Raw genomic sequence first — 17,997 nt, 5'->3', positions numbered from 1 at the left:
CCGCGCGTCCCCGCCCGCGCGTCCCCGTCCGCGCGTCCCCGCCCGCGCGTCCCCGCCGGGACGGCGCCGCGCTGACGTCACCGCCGCCCGCCCCGCCCCGCGCCGCCGCGCCGCCGTCGACGTCATCGGAGGGCGCAGGCGCGCCGCGCGGGGGCTGCGGCGGGGCCGGCCGCCGCCATGTGCCAGGCCGGCGAGGACTACGCGGACCCGGGGCCCCGAGAGCCCGCGCCCGCGCCCAGGCCCAGGTAAGAGCGGGGCAGGCGCCGTCCGCCCTCCCCGCCTCCCACCTCTGCCCGCTGCCCCCGACCCGACGACCCTTCCCTGTCACCCCATCTGCTGCCCCCCGACCCGACGACCGTTCCCTGTCACCCTCACCCGACGACCCTTCCCTGTCACCCCGACCCGACGACCCTTCCCTGTCACCCCCACCCGACGACCGTTCCCTGTCACCCCCACCCGACGACCCTTCCCTGTCACCCCGACCCGACGACCCTTCCCTGTCACCCCCACCCGACGACCGTTCCCTGTCACCCCCACCCGACGACCCTTCCCTGTCACCCCCCACCCGACGACCCTTCCCTGTCACCCTCACCCGACGACCCTTCCCTGTCACCCCCACCCGACGACCCTTCCCTGTCACCCCCACCGGAGGACCGTTCCCTATCACCCCCATCTGCCGCCCCTCACCTGATGACTGTTCCCTGTCACCCCCCCATCTGACATCCTCCATCTGCTGCGCCACCTTCTCCCCACAGGTTCTCTGCCTGTTGCCTCTCCTCCACCTCTTGCTGTCCCGGTCACATGGAGGCCTGTCCCCTCTCCTCAGAGACCCCCACATGTCCCCTAGGTCCGCTTTCCCAGGCTACACCTTCTCCACCTTCTCCCAGCCCACCGTCCTTGAGCTGTAGATTAGGCAGAGCATAAGCCCCAGGCTTGTGCCTGTACCAGTGTGGTTCCCCTGCTATCTGTAGCCTGGGCTGAGTGCCCCTGCCTGCTGGGGCAAGGGCACCTGGCGTCCAACTGCTTGTTCTCTCTTCCCTGCCCCTCAAGGGGTGAGCAGAAGTGCATGAAATGCAAAGAAGGCCTGCCAGTGGTGGTCATCAGAGCCGGAGATGCCTTCTGCAGGTGAGAGCCTGCTGCTGCGGCTGGCTTTTCTTCCTTCCTTCCTTCCTTTCTTTTTTTTTGGGGGGGGGGGGGGCTTGAACTTGAGCCTGAGCACTGTCCCTGAGCTTTTCAGCTCAAGGCTAGCGCCCTGGGCCTGGGCACTGTCCATGAGCTCTTCAGGTCCAGGCTACCACCCTACCCTTGAGCCAAGCCCCACTTCCTGTTTTCTAGAGGTTAATTGGAGATAAGAGTCTCAGGTCCTTTTGTGCCCAGACTCCTTTTGAACCTTGAACCTCAGCTCTCAGCCTCCTGAGTAGCTAGGAGTACAGGTGTGAACCAGCGGGCCTGGCTTGTCTCCTTTTAAAAGCATTGTTACTTTGGGCTTGATTTTCATGTTGCCCTAACTTGGTGACTGGTTGAAGTGGAGATGGGTGACATTGGTAAGAATGGCCCAGAATTATCCAAGGGTCAGCTGATAGAAAAGACAGGGGCAGGGGTCCAAATGGGACCGAGTTAGGAGGAATGGGCATTCGGGGACAGCTAGGGAACATCTGAGGCTGCTCTGAGCATCCTGGGACCTTGTCAAATATCCTGTGTGGAAGTTGTCTATCTCCTAAGACATATGTTTGCTTGTTTGTTTTTGTCAGTCCTGGGGCTTGAACTCAGGACCTGGACACTGTCCTTGGACACATTTTGCTCAAGGCTATTGCTCTGCCACTTGAGCCACAGCACCACTTCCAGCCTTTTCTGAGTATGTGGTATTGAGGAATCAAACACAGAGCTTTGTACATGTGAGGCGAACATGCTATCACTGGGCCACATTCCTGGCACCTCTGGGAGAATTTTTAAGGCAGATATTTCTTAACCTCACCCCTAGAAATTCTGATAACTAGTCTTTGTGATTCTATCATGCAGCCAAGGTTGAAAACGTTAGGCTTAGGGCCGGGAGTTTGGCCTAGTGGTAGAGTACTTGCTTAGCATGCATGGAGATCCGGATTCAATTCCTCGGTATCACATACAAAGGCTGGAAGTGGTGCTGTGGCTCTAGTGGTAGAGCTCTAGCCTTGAGGAAGCTCAGGACAGTGCTCAGGCCCTGAGTTCAAGCCTTAGGACTGGCTAAACATAGAAAAACAATAGCAAACAAAAAAGAAAATGTTTGCCTTAGTAACCTGAGAGTCAGTTGAAATGTTAAAAGACTACAGCTTCCCAGACCTGATGGGACATTTTGACCATGGGCATTTGTTTGGTGAAGATTCTCAACCATTTCTGCCCTGCTAGGTCTAGGTGCGCTGCAGCCTTGGGTTGGCAAGCCTGGAATCCCTGGCTGCTGTGTCTCTCGGTAGCCTGCCTAGTGTTTCCTGTTTCACTCCAGAGAGGTGGTACTTAGCGGCCGATCATCAACAAGTTTTCTTTGGGGCACCAGGCCTGGCTTCCTCCTGTACTAGCTTGAGTCTGCCCTTGCCACCAGCTAAGGTGCATTGGCCACGGCCCCATGACTTGCTCTACTCACCCAGCCCCTCACCAGGCTGTGGCAGTCACTCAGAGATGCTGTTGCCCAGTGTGCCTTGGGCTGCGCCCCCTTGGTGGGCCAGAACAATCCTGTTTGGCTGTTACAGGGACTGCTTCAAGGCCCTCTATGTGCACAAGTTCAGAGCCATGCTGGGGAAGAACCGCCTCGTCTTTCCTGGAGAGAAGGTGGGAGTGGGGTCTGCCCCTCCTGGGGCTTGAACTCAGGGCTGGACTCCGGGGTGGGCTGAGGCACCTGTGTTAGAAGGCACTGTTGGTCCTTGCTGATGTTTCCTCTTCTCCAGGTGCTCTTGGCGTGGTCTGGGGGGCCTTCCTCCAGCTCCATGGTCTGGCAAGTCCTTGAGGTGCGTTCAACCCCAGAGTGTCCTTCTCCTCCGCCGGTTCTGAGGGCCTCTTATGCACTGGGACGGGTCAGGATGGGGTGGGGGGGGGTGGAGGAGGGTGTGGAGGGAGGGTGTCTCAGAGGTGTGGATGACAGGAGCTGAGGCCAGAAGCCACATCCTAGGTACCCAGCTGGCCCCACTTTGTTCTGTTCACTGCCCAAACCTACATCACCATGGTGAGGCAGCTTGACCAAGTATAGCTTGTGGGGAGATGGAGAGCGTTTGCCAGAAGGGGCAGAGGAGCTCAAGCCATGTATGCAGGAGGCGTGTGGACCCCAGGGGCCCTGGAGCAGGGATGGGGCCCATGTGCTCCTGCCACACTGAGGGGCAGGCGGCCCAGAGGGCTCCGTGTGTGGAGCCTGGCACTGCTCAGGCCCAGCCTCCTCCACCTTAGCAGGTCAGTTCAATTCTTTTTTTTTTTTTTTTTTTGCCAGTCCTGGGCTTGAGCTCAGGGCCTGAGCACTATCCTTGGACTTTCTCAAGGCTAGAGCTCTACCACTTGAGCCTCAGCACCACTTCCGGCTTTTTTCTATGTATGTGGTACCGAGGAATCGAACCCGGGTCTTCATGCATGCTCGGCAAGCACTTTAACCACTAGGCCAAACTCCCGGCCCCAGGTCAATTCAATTCTTGTTGTTGGTGGTCATGGGGCTTGAACTCTGGGCCTGGTGTTGTCCCTCAGCTCTTCAGCTCAACGATAGTCGAGCTAGTGCTCTACCACTTGAGCCACAGCACTACTCGGGATTTTCTGGTAGTTAATTGGAGATAAGAGTCTCATGGACTTTCCTGGCCGGGCTGGCTTTGAACCACGCTCCTCAGGTCTCAGCCTCCTGAGTAGCTAGGACAGGGGTGTGAGCCCGGCCACTCTGTTCTATAAAACAGAACCGCAGACTGCCGAGCCCTCCCGTGTGCTGTGCAGCACGTGCGGCTGCCCTCCTTGTTTGCAGGCCTGCCTTCCCCTGCGCCTCGGCAGCCGCTTCTGCCACCTGCAAGAAACTCTTCTTCCTTCCGGCCGTGCTTTCAGTGTTGAAAGCTCTCGTACTTGTGACCCGCTGCTTCTCCCTTTAGGGCCTAAGTCAGGATTCCGCCAAAAGACTGCGCTTCGTGCCGGGAGTTGTCTTTGTGGATGGTACGCGTGCCTGTCGACCACCTCGAGCTCGAGGCTTGGTGTCCGCCGGCAGAGCCTCCTTTTGGTGAGGTCGGCTCAAGACGGCTGTGCTGGCTTTCTTTGAGGCCCTGGTGGGGACATTGGGCACTGTTGTCATGTAGTCTCAGACTGCCCAGATTTGGGGTGAGGGACAGAGTGCAAAGTGCCTGCCCTGCCCAGGGCTGGTGTTGGCTCGGGTGTGGGGGGCTGGGTGGCCTCTAGCTCTGAGGAGGAGCCTGCCGAGTTCTGGAAGCCCTCAGAGAACCCCCCAGGCGTGGAGTCTGGTCGTACAGCTTCTCCCTGTGGAGCTGGTTCCTGCCCTCCCCACCTCCTTGTGGGTTTTGCAGAGGGAGCAGCCTGTGGCCAGAGCCCCGAGGAGAGAGCCCAAACCCTGGCTGAGGTGAAGCGGATCCTGCACCGAGTTGGCTTCCCGTGGCATGTGGTGGCTTTAGAGGAGGTGGGTGGACTGGAGAGCCGCGGGCTTACTCATTCGTGGCCCCAAGCCTGTGGTCCCAGCTTTGGGCCTTAATTTCCCCAGCCTGGGTCTTGAACCCCGTGCCCTCTCCTGCGTCCTGGCAGGTGTTCAGCCTGCCGCCATCAGTGCTTCGCCGCTCTGCCGAGGAGCCAGGAGGGACTGAGGGGACCTACAAGGTGGCTGTGGACACCTTCCTGCACCAGCAGCATGCGCTGGCCTGCGAGGGCGGCCCCAGCCCGAGTCACGGAGAGGAGCCGCTGTGCCCGCCCAACACCCAGGCCTCCTCACCTCACCCAGGCCCCGCCCAGCCCCCGACGGTTGCTCACACCGCCGCCCTGTCCAGACTGTTCAACTCAGTGAAGTCGCTGACCACCAAGGAGGAGCTTCTGCAGACCCTGCGGTGAGCCTGCCCCTGGGCCCCCCCACCCCCGGCCTTGGGGACCCCCAGCCTGGCCTGGACAACAGGGTCCTCATGTCACAGGGCCCACCTGATCCTGCACGTGGCTCGAGTCCATGGCTACTCCAAGGTGATGATGGGAGACAGCTGCACCCGCCTGGCCATCAAGCTCATGACCAACCTGGCCCTGGGGAGAGGAGCCTTCCTTGCCTGGGACACGGTAGGCGGGGCCGGGGACGCGGGGCCAGGGAGAGGCGCCCTCCTCGCTGGCATGGACAGCTGCTCCCCCCCCTTCTCCCACCCGTGGAGGGAGGCCTGGACTTGGCCCTTGGCCTCCCTGCTGCTCCACCCCAGGGCTTCTCGGACGAGCGGCACGGGGACGTGGTGGTGGTTCGTCCCATGCGGGAACACACCCTGAAGGAGGTGGTCTTCTACAACCGCCTGTTCGCTGTCCCGTCCGTCTTCACGCCGGCCATAGACACCAAGGTGGGTCTGCCCGGCGTCCCCCCGGTCGGCACGCATCAGAGCCAGCTGGCCCCCAGGGGACCTGAGCTGGCCATCTGCACTGCTGACCCCGCGTCCCAGGTGGACCTCTGAGGCCTTGGTCCCATAGGTTGCCAGTTGGTGCCTTCAGGTAATGGCAGCTAGCAAACCCCGGAAGGGTGTGGGGAATCTGGAACCACAGTTGGCTGCAGGCCATGTGGCTCTCACGACACTGTGGTCCTTCGTGATTGGGCGTACAGCTGGTGAGGACCGCGTACGTCCTCTCGTACCAGATAGAGGCCGTGGGCTGCTGTGGCGGTGCAGGCAGGCCTGTGCAGCCCTGACCTCTGCCCCACCCCAGGCACCCGAGAAGGCCAGCATCCACCGGCTGGTGGAGTCCTTCCTCCTCAGGCTGCAGACCCAGTTCCCCTCCACGGTCAGCACGGTGTACAGGACGAGCGAGAAGCTGGTCAAGTCCCCCAGGGAGGGCTGTGCTGCCGGCCCCCCGGGCCCCCACTGCCTCCTCTGCCTGTGTGTGCTGGACATCGACACGGATGGTAGGGGCGGACAGGCGGGAGCAGGCCAGCCAGGGAGCCGCTGGGGGTCAGCAGCCTCGGTCCCCTCAGCCCCTCTCTGCTTGCAGATAGTGCCACTGCCTTTGGGGCTCAGACGTCTTTGCGCCTCTCGAGAACACCACAGGCTGAGTGTGGGACTCCCTCGTCACCCTGCTGCGCCCCAGGCAGGGGCCAGGCCTGCTGCGGGGCGACCTGTGGGAGGTGAGCCCCTGCCCCGTCTCCCTGTGGGCAGGGAGGGGTGCGGAGATGCCAGGTCCTCGCAGGGCCTCTTCGCTAGCCACGGGAGCGGCTCTGCAGGTCTGCTCTACTCCCCAGGGAGGAGGCCCCAGCCAGCGTCATTGACCAGCTGTGCTACAGCTGCCGGGTCACCATGAGGGACGTGGTGAGTGCAGCAGCCTGGGACGCCCTCCCGGCATGGGCACAGGCAGGCTCGCAGCCACTCACCCCTACTGGCTTCTCTTCTTGCAGCCCTCCCAGGATTCGCTGCCCCCCTACATCTTGGCTGAGGCCCAGTTCCGCAGGCAGAGGTTAGTGGTTCCTGTGCTGCTGGAAGCCCCTTGTCGTGGCCCCCGCCCCTCCCTACCCAGCCTGGTGCCCACTGTGCACTCCCTGCAGGGACTTGGCCATGCGAGAGGTCCAGGAGTATCTGATCGTGGACAGTGACAGCGAGGCTGAGCTGGGTCAGAGCTGAGCCTGGCCGGCGTGGGAGAAGGGCAGGGCGCGGAGGCATGGAAAGATGGGCGTGGCCTGTGATTGTCTATTTGTATAAATAAAAACATTTTTTAATTAGAAAACGCTACAGTACATGGGGAAGGTGGGGCTGGATCTTCCAGCCCAGCTGGCTGGCCACGGACTACACTGGGCCACGGGGCTCGGGTGAGGAGGACACAGCGTCCTTCTGACAGCAGCATCAGGGCTCAGGTAGGCCAAGGAGGAGGTCACAGCTGCCGGCCTTGGGGCCGGGGCACAGCTGCCTGAGTCCAGGGGTGCCGCCTGCACCGGCGGCTCCTTCATTCCCGGCGCCCGGTGCGGGCTCACTCCTTCTCCCGCGTCCACTTGATCATGGTCTCTGGCGAGCGGTACAGGAAGATGAGCTTGGCATACAGCTCCTCCTCTAGCTCCAGCTCGCCCGTCTCCCGCACCAGGAAGATGTCCTGGCACAGCTTGAGGATGCGGTCCACGCAGGGCAGCTCCTCGAACATGATGGAGTGTGAGATTTCGCCAAAGAAGCCCCGCACAAACTTCCCAATGACCAGCACGATGGACACGTACAGCCCCACGATCCTGCCAGGAGCGGAGAGTGAGGCCCGGCCACTGTCCCGCCCGCCCGGAGCCTGGGACCCCGGGAGTGGAGAGTGAGGCCCGGCCGCTGTCCCGCCCGCCTGCAGCCCGGGACCCCGGGACCCCGGAACCCCCGGGACCCCAGGAGCGGAGAGTGAGGCCCGGCCGCTGTCCCACCCGCCCGCAGCCTGGGCCCCCGGGCCCTCAGGATGCGTGCTCACCCATAGCCGGCCAGGAAGCCCAGGCTGGGCGGGCTGGCCTTGTCACTGAATATGACCATCGGCAGCAGGGTGCAGCTGGTGTGGCAGTCCTGCAGCTCAATGACCCACCACTCCAGGAAGCCAGCCGCCCCCACGCCGCGCTCCCTCCGCAGCTGCATGCGGATGCCCAGGTAGTCGGCTTCTTCCCCTGCATCAGAGCCGGGGTGTGGTTGGAGGGAGCCATGGGCCCCTGCTCCAACCCCCGAGGACGGAGGCTGAGCCCATCCCCATCCCCCAAGTCCAGAGGCCGCACACTCACTGGGCTGCAGCTGCTTCACAGGGTTGGCCTCCGGTCCGTTGGGGGCCCGGATGTACTTGGGGAAGAGGTGGGGGATGACCCTGTGGAGGAGCCGGCAGGTCAGTGCCAGCCCTGCCCGCCCGCCCGCCCCTCCGCCCACGGGGCCCTCGCTCACACTGGGTGGTCAGACGAGCCATCCAGCAGGCGGGCCAGCTGCTGGCGCTCTGTGCTGTTGGGGGCCAGCTCCAGGGTGTGCTTCTCATTGGTGTACTCCACCCTGCCCCCCTTGGCCAGGTCCCTGAGGGGGGGACACGGCGTGAGCACCGCCCGGCAACCCCGCCCCCCGGCACCGCCCGGCCCCCCCCCCACCTCTGGAGGTTCCAGGTGAAGCGCAGGGTGATGTCGGCTGTGCCGTTGTACAGCTCCCGCGTCATCTGCTCACGGCTGGGCGGGCTGATGCGCCACAGCGCCCCCGAGTTGCCCTCGATCTGCGCGGTGACGATGTCCTCGGGGCTGTACTGGCTGATGAACTGCATGGCCAGCTGCAGAGGCCGGGGCGCGGGGCACACCTCAGCGGGCAGTGCCCTCCCGGCCCCCCACCCCCCGCCCCAGCCAGGCAGAGGCCGGGGCGCGGGGCACACCTCAGCGGGCAGTGCCCTCCCGGCCCCCCACCCCCCTCCCCAGCCAGGCAGAGGCCGGGGCGTGGGGCCACTCACTGGGTGGGCGTCAAACTGCTGGCACAGCTCCTCATAAGCCTGGGGTGTGAAGGGCTCGATGGACGGCTGCTGGGCACTCATGGTGAACAGGGGCTGGGGGGAGCACACGTGTGCCGTGAGGGAGGGGGAGGGAGCACACACAGGTGTACCGGGAGGTGGGGGAGGGGCACACGTGTGCCGTGGGGTGGGGGAGGGGCACACACTTGGCAGGGGGCTGCACGTGCAGTTGGGGAGGCGGGGACAGCCTCAGCTCTGCTCCCAGGCCGGGAGCTACCCACCTCGTAGCCCCCCAGCTTGAGGGTGACGGTGACGTCGATGGGCTGGTTGACCACGCCCACCACGGAGTAGACCAGAGACATGAAGAGCAGCGGGAACCAGATGATGGCGATGAGGAAGATGATGATCAGGCCGCCCATGCCGTACTTGACGATCTTCTTCTTCTTCTGCCCTTTGGGCTGCGGGTATTTCTAGGGGCAAGACTGGGGTCACTCCACCCTCACACACAGTGCCGTCTGCGTCAGGCCCTGGTGTTGGCCTGGGAAGACACCCAGCAAGTCCAGAAGCAAACCCCGATGTGGTCCCTGGGCCCTGCACAGGTGCTGGGAGTGTTTGGGAGGCTCAGCCTCTTCCACTAAAGGGCTGAGTGCTGCACACGGCAGAGAACACCTCCCCCCACACACACATGGACCACGGACAACAGGTCAGAGGAGTCTGAACCTCAGCAAGACAGGTGCAGGGTGGCCTGAATTTGGCCAAAGTTGCAAAACTGCGGGCAAAACTGGAAGCAGCCACAGTGTGGCAGAAACCATGTGACGGCCTCGCTGGGAGCTGGGGCTCTGGCAGCTGGTGTACACAGAGCCCCTGCCAGTCAATTCCACCACGGCCGAGGAACGGGAAGCGGGTCGGTGCACAGCAGGCAGCGCAGGGCAGCTACGTGGAAGCTGAGCAGCGCCTCAGCACAGGCCCACGGCAGCTCCACGGCAGCCGAGGGAGCACGGCTGGAAGGAGCCTCTAGGACGAGGTCAGAGGCCAGGCAGGCAAGGGAGTGGAACGCCGACCCGTGAGGCCATGGGGGAAACCTTGCAAACACTGCTGAGAGGGCGAGGGCAGGTGCTGGAAGCATGCCGGACTTTTTCTTGGGCCTGGGTAGCAGCTGGTGATGGGGCCAGCCTTGCCTTGTGGAGTGGACTGGCAGTGGATGCAGCTTCGTGAATGCACCACGCCACTGGACCGCACTTAGAGAAAGAACTAAGGCTCCTCCATCTCCACCAGGCTGCCCTCCCTCCTACTCTTCTGGGAGCTCCCCAGCTGTCCCCTGCCCGCCCCCCGCCAGGAGTTTCAGGAAGCCCCTCCCCTGGCGGCTCGTACCCCCTCACCTTCTCCGTCTCCCGGCTGCACTTGATGATGAAGACGCTGGCAAAGATGTCCTCCACACACATCCAGTTGGACAGCGACAGGGTGGTGTCTGTCCACACCCAGTCCATGACTGCCCGCAGCTCTACCAGGAACGGCACCAGCCGGAACCTGGCAAGGCCAGGATGCTGTCAGGCCGGCCCCTCCCGCTGCACAGCGGCCCGCGGGCCCGGCCCGGCCCCACTCACCCCTGGAAGAGGAAGAGGTTCAGGTGGTTGTACTTCTTGGTGAGGAAGTTGCCGAGGATGCGGGTCGGGTAGCCACAGCGGATCTGGTAGGCAGACAGGGCGAAGTAGATGCACTTCACGAAGTACCACAGCTGGGCCACCGCGTTCTGGCTGAACATCCTGGGGTGGGGGCAGCGCAGGCCGGGTCAGCAGAGCCGGCGCGGCCCAGGCGGGCCCGTCCGCCCGGCCCGGGGGCCCCACCTCTCGGTGACGGCCGGCAGGATGAAGAACATCCACACGTGGATGCCCAGCACCAGGACCACCTGGAAGGCCAGCTTCCCCAGCACGGTCTTGCGCAGGTAGAGGGCGCGGTCGATCACCATGGTGCTGAACTGGATCAGCAGCATGACCAGGAAGGCCTCGGGCACCTGGTCGTCCGACAGCGAGGACGTGATGTCCGTGGCCGCCGAGTGTCTCTGTGGCGGGAGCGTACAGGTCAGGGACGTGGACGTGGGGGCCGGGCGGCTGTGCCCTCCGCCCTGGACGGGTGCGGGGCGCCGGCAGGCTGGCTTACCCCAAAGGCCCAAAAGCCGAAGATGATGATGATGAAGTCGACAACGTCGGCCAGGAACATGAGCACATACACGTCTGTGGCTGCCCGGTACTTGGTGTGCAGGATGTCATGGAAGAATTGCCTCAGGGGTTGGGACACGCTCCGGGCCCTGGGGGTGGGGGTGAGGGTGGGGGGTGTGACCCCAAGGAGGTGCCCGTCTGGGGGCCTCCCTGCCTCCCTCCCTCTCCTCATTCACAGGGACAGGCAGAAGGAGGTGCCTGCCTGCAAACCTCTCAGCCAGCCTCCATCCCTCCCTCCCTCCCTCCTCCCTCCAGTCACTCACAGGGACAAGCAGAAGCTCCGCAGCTGGCGCCCAGCTGCCTTCATTCTTTCTCTGGAGAGGCTTGGCTTCTTTCTCCCTGTGACTTGCGTCTCCTCCTCCTCGTCCTCCTCCTCCCTGTCCTCGCACTCTGTGGGAGAGGCACTGCTGACCCGGCCCCACACTACCCAGGAGAGGGCATCACGCTGCCTCACAGACTCTCCCGCTGCAGGGCTAGCCCGGAGGTGAGGGGTGGGGTAGAAGGACAGCTCTGGGCTGGACATGCAGGGACAGACCTGGGTGGACACCTTCCCCTAGAAGGCCAGTCCCCCCCATGCTGGGCTGCCGTCTCTAAGGGTGGGCGAGCCTGTAGCCCCCACCCTCCCAGGGCTGACTGGCCGGGCTTGGTGTGGTACCTGCGGCAGGCGCTCCTTTGGGAGCTGGGTGCGCCTTTCTCCCTCGGAAGCGCAGGCTGAGGTGCCGCGAGTCCTGGGCCTGGGGGTCCACTTGAGGCTCTGGGCTCCCACCCTTGGCTCCCACACTCGCTACTCCCTGGATGTCGGTGGCGGCCCCAGCCAGCCTTGGCCCCTCGGGATACCCTGTGCCCGCCTCGGCCTGGGGTTCCAGTGGGGTCCTGGGCCCCTCCTCGGCCCCCAAGCCCTGCGCACTGCTCCTGCCGTGCTCCTTGGTGCTGGAGTGCTCCTCCTGGTCCCAGAGGCCGTAGCACTGCGGGAGGAGCAGGGAGGACCGTGAGGAGCAGAGCCCGGGCCCCGGCCCCCCTGGACCGCGGCGGCTGTGGCGCTCACCAGGAGCTGGGACCGGTGGAAGAAGAGAGCCATGAGCTGCACCAGGTCGTACTTGATGTAGCCGTCCATCTTCTCCAGCCCCAGGATGCGGGGCGGGAAGTACGGCTTGTTCTCGTGGCGCCTCAGCACCGCATGGCTGTTCCAGGGGAAGAAGCTGAACTGGAACAGGTACTTGGTGACCACCATGACCTGCGGACAGAGCGCTCAGCACGGGGCCAGGCCCGCCCCCCTGGCTCCCCCCGCCCGCCCTCGGGCCGCACCTCCGTGAAGACGATGGCCGTCATCCAGAAGCGCTTGCTGGGCCTGGGGATGGTGAGCATGGCCCACAGGAAGATGAGCACGGGCAGCACCAGGGAGGCGGCCGAGGCGGTGACCATGTGGTTGAGGATGATGACGAAGTAGCAGAGCAGCTCGGAGTGCGCGGCCACGCACTGGTAGAGCGCCTGCAGCAGCCGCAGCGCCCGGCCCTGGGCGGCCGCAAACTGCTCGGCCTCCTCCAGCTCCGGGATGCGAAGACGCCTGCAGCAAGAGGACCCGGGAGCTGGGGGCCAGCGGGGGGGGGGGGGGGGGGGGGGGGGGGGGGGGGAGCCGAGGGGGGGGGCCGCAGCTCCCCAGCACGCCCCTCCCTCCCGTGCCCGCTGGCCTCTCAGCCCATCCAGCGGGGACACCGCCTCTCCTGCCTCCTCCCTCCCAGGCCCCACCTGTCCAGGAGCAGCTCGCTGGCTGTGCGTGTCCGGGTGCGGGCGTGGGCCGGAAGGTCCTGGGAGCTGTGCAGGGGGCTCCCGGCCTCCAGGTCCCCAGCCCTGGAGACGACCTCTTCACTGCCGCTGCGGGTGCTGTAGCCCGTGCTCAGGGGGCTGCCGGCGTCCTCCTCTGTCGCACTGCTCGGCGGCTCCTCCGCGCCCAGCCCGCTGTGGAGGCAGGGTCCCAGGTGGGCTCAGGAAGGAGGGGAGGGTCCTGGCTCACGCCCACCCCTGGACCCATGCCCACCTGGACGCCGTGCTGGGCCCATCTCGGCCTTCCGGGGTGGCTGGCGGCATGGTCTCGGCTTCGCCCAGGTAAAGTTGGTCCAGCACTCCCGCGTGCACCTCCCCACCCTGCAGGACACAGAGAGGGAGCTCGGCTGGGGCGGGGCCTGGCCGTGGTGTGGGCGGGGCCTGGCCGTGGTGCGGGCGGGGAGGCTCGGCTGGGGCGGGGCCTGGCCTGGTGTGGGCGGGGAGGCTCAGCTGTGGGCCTGGCCTTGGCGGGGAGGCTCCAGCAGTGGGCGGGGCCTGGCCGTGGCGTGGGCGGGGCCTGGCCGTGGCAGGAGGCTCAGTTGGGGCGGGGCCTGGCCATGGTGCGGGCGGGGAGGCTTGGCTGGGGCGGGGCCTGGCCTGGTGTGGGCGGGGAGGCTCAGCTGTGGGCCTGGCCTTGGCGGGGAGGCTCCAGCAGTGGGCGGGGCCTGGCCGTGGCGTGGGCGGGGCCTGGCCGTGGCGTGGGCGGGGTTTGACCGTGGCAGGGGCGGGGCGTCTCAGCTGTGGCCTGGCTGTGGCGTGGCGTGGCGTGGCGGGGAGGCTCACCCGCAGGAGCTCCTGCGTGAGCAGGTAGCGCTCAGCCCGCAGCACGTCACTCATGGTGTGGTGGTGCCTGGTGAACGCCAGCAGCCAGCGTGTCAGCCCGTCGACTGTGGCCTGGCCCAGCACCCACAGGAACTGCATGGTGTTCAGCACACGCTGCAACATGTGGCTTCGGCCTGCGGGGAGCGGACAGGGCTCTGGAGGAGTGGCCAGCCCCGGACCCCTGCCCTCCAGCCCGTGAGCTTACGTACCTGCCACCCCGTCCTCCGGCTCCTCCACGGGCTGCTCCTCCTGGCTGAGGCTGCTTCCTGGGAACGGAGTGGCGGGGCCGGGACCGGGCGGTCAGCAGGCGGTCAGCAGCCGGCGGCCAGGCAGCCCCTACCGCAGCCCCTTCCCCACACCCACCTGTAGGCAGCTGCCCTGCCTGCTCCCGCCGCTGCCTAAGCACCGTCCGGGCATTGGTCACCCACGCCTGGTACGCCATCTGCCGGCCATGGAGCAGTGAGTACCCTCATTCCCAGTTAGAACTGCGGGTTCCCATCCAGCCCGGGGCCAAGGAAGAGGACTCGGGGCCAGTGGGGCTGGGCACGGGGCCGGGCATGGGGCAGGAGCTGCCTGCAGGGTTAGGGACCTGGACCTCCTTGAACCTCCAAGGGCTACAGTGGGTCCCAAGCTGCAGCCACCCAGCCCGGGACTCTGGTGTGGCCGGTAGGCACACAGCCCATCTCAAGCAGCGAGGGGACCGTCGGGGTTTGAGCACCTAGCTGGCTGCCCCTGGGGGTCAGAGCTGGGACTCTGGGAGACAGGGAGGGGGAGCAGGGCCAGGGGAGCATGTCCTCCCAGGAGGCCTGACCCTCCCTGGTCTGAGGCTCCACGAACAGCTGATCTTCCCCACTGCCTGGCCAGGGAGGGGACAGGCAAAGGCACACACATACCTGGAAGGCGCTCTGTTCTGAGGGCCTGGGGTCCTCGGGCAAGGCCTCCTCTTCCTCCTCACTATCAGACTCAAACAGGAAGTAGTCCCCGGAGTGAAGGACTGTGGACAGGATGGGGGTAAGCTAGACCCCCAATCAGGGGTCCCCCCAACCACCCTCGGGTTCCTTTTCAGTGTAAGGTCAGCTGGTGACAAAGCCATCGTGCCACCCAACTGTTCCCTCTCCACATTTCCCTCCCACGTGGTCTTGCCCAAGTGTCACTGTCCCCTGGGGACCCCATGCAGGGAGACCACGAGGACAAGGCATGACCAGGACTCAGGCCAGAGCAATAGGACGAGACCAGACGGGACAAGAAGGCAGTGAGGCGAGGGGCAGTCAGCAGTGAGGGCTGGACGGGGGCCCAGCCAGGGTACCTGTGGCATGGTCCAGCCAGGGGCGCCACCATTGTCTCCGTGGTGGGGAGGAGCCCCCTGGACTGACAGGCCCTGTGGAGGGGCGGGGCAGGCGTGAGGCCACGGGGAGGGACCAGGCAGGGTGTGAGGACGGCCCACCCGGGGACGGAAGCAAACACAGAGCTCCAATGACAGGACGCTATGCGGTGACGTGTGGCGCAGGGGGTGCCAGCGTGGGGTTGGGGCTGCAGTGCAGGTGGACAGGTGCAGGGTGGCCAACAGCCTGCTGGGACAGAGACCGCTTCACACAGACAGGCAGGCAGGGAGACCCATGGGAACATAACGTGGCACGGATGCAAGCAGGCTCTGGGGGGCACAGACCACCCACACCCACCTGGCTCCTGGTCGAGGTCCCCAGCACCCAGGGACGAGGGGCGGCCTCGGCCCGCGCGGCCCTGTCTGTACTTCTCCTGCTTGGCACGGATGTGCTTCATCCTGCGAGGGCACAGGGCTGAGCGCCAGGCAGCCTAGGGGCTGCTCTGCGGCCCAACCCGGCCCGACCCCACGGGCACCTACTGTCTCTTCAGCTGGGCGAGGGACTTCTCTTCTGCCTTGCGGTGAGACTCGATGCTCTTGAGGCTGGCCGCATTATAGAGGGCGAAGCCCCTGCCGGAGAGCGCGAGGCCCAGGCTTCAGGTCCAGCCGCACCACCCTTCCCCCACTGCAGGCGTGGCCAGGCCGAGACCCCCTCGTACAGGGCTTGCTCGGGCCTCTGGTTTATACCGAAGACCCTTGGGGTGCATGCTGGGAGGTCCCTGCCACCCCCAATGCCATGCTGTGTGTGGTGAGAGGGCTCCTGTCCCCTCGCCCCAGCACAGAAGCCCACCGGAGAGGAGGCCCTGAGCCTCAGCTCAGCGCCCGGTGGGCTGGCTCCCTGGGGACTCCCCGGGGGCCGTCACTGAGCTCTTGTAACCAGCTCCCTCTTAGCCACCCAGGCCTCCACGGAATCCCGAGGCCACCGGGGCCGGCTGACCTGGAGGCCTGCAGGGCGGTGGCCCGAAGGTCCATGCAGACATGGAGGAAGTAGTGACTCAGAAAAACCCGGCGCTGCAGGAGCAGGAAGAAGAAGCAGATGCTGTCCCAGATGACGCCGGCCTCCTCCACGGGCAGCAGGCAGTCCTGGTCCCTGCTCATCATCTCTTTGGCTGTGCACAGGGCCGGCACAGGCAGGTCAGGGCCAGAAGCCACCCAGGTGGATCCCTGTGCCTGGCCCCCCGCCCACAGGCCCTGGCCACTCACGGTCGTAGTAGCCTTTGACTGTGCACACCAGGCTGAAGAGCTGGATGACCCAGCAGAAGTGACTCTGCATTTGCTCCACAAAGACACAGGACAGGAGCTGGGGACGGGAGGGGAGTCAAGCCGCCACCGGGGTAGATGCGGGGGGCGGGGAGGGCGGGGCGGGCGACAGCTCACCGAGAGCATGTTCTTGGAGACGATGACGGTGACGTTGTACAGGATGAGGCAGTCCCACAGCACGAGCTGGGCCCGCGTGTCCTTCTGCAGCAGCGAGGTGCCGAAGAGCAGCAGGTAGAAGCAGGCCAGCAGGTAGCCCATCCCGAAGATGCTGACCCGGGTGGCTCCGGTGACAAACACCACCACCAGCACCAGCCAGAACAGATAGCGGAACACGGCCACCTTCAGCATGTCCAGGTAGGACCTGCGGATGGGGGCCTTCAGAGGGCGTCCCTGGCCCCCTCCCTCCCGCAGGGCCCCCAGCCCACCTGCAGTGGATGAAGTTGGGCACAGGGTTGGGCTCCCCCCGCAGCGGCTGCAGCTGGTCGGTGTTGACCCCGGCCATGCCCTGCCACTCCTCGGTGCGCTCAGCCGAGAACACCTGCCACTGCTGTGCGGCACAGAGCAGCAGGAGAAAGTCACCTGTGGGGCGGGGGGCGGGAAGGGCCCGTGAGGGCGTGCTGGCACACGCAGGGCATGCGCTTGTGAGGTACGCCCGCTGCCTCTGAATGTGCTCGGGGAGCCCAGTCCACCCCAGAAGGAAGCCTGCCGGCGGCAGGATGTGCACGGCCCGCCTGGGGCCGCCGGGCGCCCCGGGGCCGGGCACTGGGGTGGGTCCTCCACAGGCCACTCACTGATGAGGTTGGTGGAGTTGGGGGCTCTGAAGAAGTCGGGCAGGTACAGCCACTTGATGAGGGCCGAGTTCACCGGGATGGCTTGGCTCCAGCGCCACGGGTAGTCTGCAGGGAGAAGGGGCGTCAGGGTGGTCTCAGGACACCCCCCTCCCCCAGAGGCCGAAGCCACTGATGGGAGGGACGAGATCTGCAGTAGGAGCACCAGAGTCCCAACGACCCGGTAAGTCCGGTGGGCGATGTGGAGGGAGAGCTGGGACATCGGCTCAGTCCCCCAGACCAACAAGGAAATACAAGCTGCACATGGAGAAGCTGGTGGACCCAACTCCTGAGTGACAAAGGACACAGGCCACCTGTGTGAAGCTGGCGCCACCAGAGGCTCCCTCAGGGCTAAGGGAGGTGCCTCAGTGGGTTCCACAGACAGCACTGAGAAAGCCATCCAGAGCTCCCCAGGGAGCCTGGGGGTCCCCAGAGAGCGGGAGGACGAGGACAGGCTACAACACGGACTCTGGGGACCCCAGACGAGCATCCCTCCAGGAGTCACTCTCGGGCTGTGTACGAGGCTGGCCACGATGACCAGACAAAGAACAAAACCACAGAGGCCAGGAGTCCATCCCGGAGGGGCCGGGAGCTGTGATACCGCCTGTGACAGACCCCACGGGGTGGCCTGAGTCTGTGTACTGCACGTGGGGTGCACGTGCTGGAGCTGGGCTTGGAGGATCAAGCTAGGAGGAGGCTGGGGCACAGACCTCCACGCAGACAGACAGACACACGGCCGACTCTGCCTCCTCCCACTCCTGGCTTAGACTTCAGGGCCCTGCCTGTTCCCCGGTGCACAGGGCAGCGGGCACACGGTGGCCTGAGCCCTGCGTGCTCACCGATGCACAGGGCGGGGGGCATGCCCAGACACAGCAGGTACTGGTAGAGCAGGAAGAGGGTGAGGAACAGGCAGTAGTTGGGCCAGAGGCAGGCGATGGCCTCTCGGCGCCGGCGCGTGAGGATGGCCACCAGCCAGCAGCCGTGCAGGAGAACCATGAAGTTCATTCGCTGCCCGATCACGTTCACAGCCATGAGGAAGCAGACCTGGGCGGAGGAGGGAGGCACGGAGGCCGGAGGTCTGCGGAAG

At 65.2% G+C, this 17,997-nt stretch overlaps 2 protein-coding genes across 5 annotated transcripts in view; one reads left to right on the top strand and one right to left on the bottom strand.

The window, feature by feature from the left end:
* Positions 1-138: 138 nt before the first annotated feature.
* Positions 139-6,885, top strand: Ctu2 (cytosolic thiouridylase subunit 2). Of its 4 annotated transcripts, XM_090357131.1 has the most exons (14): positions 139-245; positions 1,051-1,125; positions 2,721-2,799; positions 2,916-2,975; positions 4,083-4,143; positions 4,509-4,618; positions 4,741-5,036; positions 5,118-5,253; positions 5,388-5,519; positions 5,878-6,073; positions 6,160-6,292; positions 6,407-6,473; positions 6,560-6,618; positions 6,707-6,885. In XM_090357131.1, the coding sequence occupies exons 1-14, from the start codon at positions 178-180 to the stop codon at positions 6,780-6,782; spliced, it is 1,548 nt and encodes a 515-aa protein (XP_090213257.1). In that variant the 5' UTR covers positions 139-177; the 3' UTR covers positions 6,783-6,885. The 4 variants fall into 4 exon arrangements, with proteins under 4 accessions (XP_090213257.1, XP_090213253.1, XP_090213254.1 ...); XM_090357127.1 differs by having other exon boundaries at positions 6,560-6,885; XM_090357128.1 differs by lacking the exon at positions 6,707-6,885 and having other exon boundaries at positions 6,143-6,292; positions 6,560-6,627.
* The window catches only part of Piezo1 (piezo type mechanosensitive ion channel component 1 (Er blood group)), a 25,565-nt gene continuing 14,409 nt past the window's right edge, over positions 6,842-17,997 (bottom strand). The window contains exons 22-51 of the mRNA XM_090356982.1: positions 17,750-17,954; positions 16,875-16,979; positions 16,509-16,662; positions 16,201-16,444; positions 16,027-16,123; positions 15,761-15,932; positions 15,304-15,393; positions 15,122-15,222; positions 14,749-14,820; positions 14,336-14,436; positions 13,806-13,884; positions 13,652-13,708; positions 13,404-13,576; positions 12,835-12,941; positions 12,546-12,755; positions 12,105-12,363; positions 11,845-12,033; positions 11,462-11,764; positions 11,063-11,169; positions 10,741-10,888; positions 10,428-10,642; positions 10,188-10,346; positions 9,963-10,110; positions 8,865-9,053; positions 8,587-8,679; positions 8,240-8,412; positions 8,046-8,168; positions 7,892-7,971; positions 7,594-7,780; positions 6,842-7,375 (exon numbers count right to left, since the gene is read on the bottom strand). Of these exons, the coding sequence (XP_090213108.1) occupies positions 7,126-7,375; positions 7,594-7,780; positions 7,892-7,971; positions 8,046-8,168; positions 8,240-8,412; positions 8,587-8,679; positions 8,865-9,053; positions 9,963-10,110; positions 10,188-10,346; positions 10,428-10,642; positions 10,741-10,888; positions 11,063-11,169; positions 11,462-11,764; positions 11,845-12,033; positions 12,105-12,363; positions 12,546-12,755; positions 12,835-12,941; positions 13,404-13,576; positions 13,652-13,708; positions 13,806-13,884; positions 14,336-14,436; positions 14,749-14,820; positions 15,122-15,222; positions 15,304-15,393; positions 15,761-15,932; positions 16,027-16,123; positions 16,201-16,444; positions 16,509-16,662; positions 16,875-16,979; positions 17,750-17,954 (4,590 nt within the window). The 3' untranslated portion in view covers positions 6,842-7,125. The remainder of the gene's footprint in view (positions 7,376-7,593; positions 7,781-7,891; positions 7,972-8,045; positions 8,169-8,239; positions 8,413-8,586; positions 8,680-8,864; positions 9,054-9,962; positions 10,111-10,187; positions 10,347-10,427; positions 10,643-10,740; positions 10,889-11,062; positions 11,170-11,461; positions 11,765-11,844; positions 12,034-12,104; positions 12,364-12,545; positions 12,756-12,834; positions 12,942-13,403; positions 13,577-13,651; positions 13,709-13,805; positions 13,885-14,335; positions 14,437-14,748; positions 14,821-15,121; positions 15,223-15,303; positions 15,394-15,760; positions 15,933-16,026; positions 16,124-16,200; positions 16,445-16,508; positions 16,663-16,874; positions 16,980-17,749; positions 17,955-17,997) is intronic.

Source organism: Megascapheus bottae, chromosome 24 (genome assembly GCF_031878675.1).
Source record: "Megascapheus bottae isolate mThoBot1 chromosome 24, mThoBot2.hap1, whole genome shotgun sequence".
Lineage (NCBI taxonomy): Eukaryota > Metazoa > Chordata > Mammalia > Rodentia > Geomyidae > Megascapheus > Megascapheus bottae.
The sequence above is the reverse complement of the archived record's forward strand: the minus strand, read 5'-3'. Positions and strand labels throughout refer to the sequence as shown.

Excerpts from the sequence above, each read along its gene's own strand:
- Ctu2 (XM_090357127.1), top strand. The coding sequence starts at position 178 with ATGTGCCAGGCCGGCGAGGACTACGCGGACCCGGGGCCCCGAGAGCCC. Across the intron at positions 2,800-2,915 it reads TCGTCTTTCCTGGAGAGAAG|GTGCTCTTGGCGTGGTCTGG; the intron begins GTGGGAGTGGGG and ends CCTCTTCTCCAG. Across the intron at positions 2,976-4,082 it reads TGGTCTGGCAAGTCCTTGAG|GGCCTAAGTCAGGATTCCGC; the intron begins GTGCGTTCAACC and ends TTCTCCCTTTAG.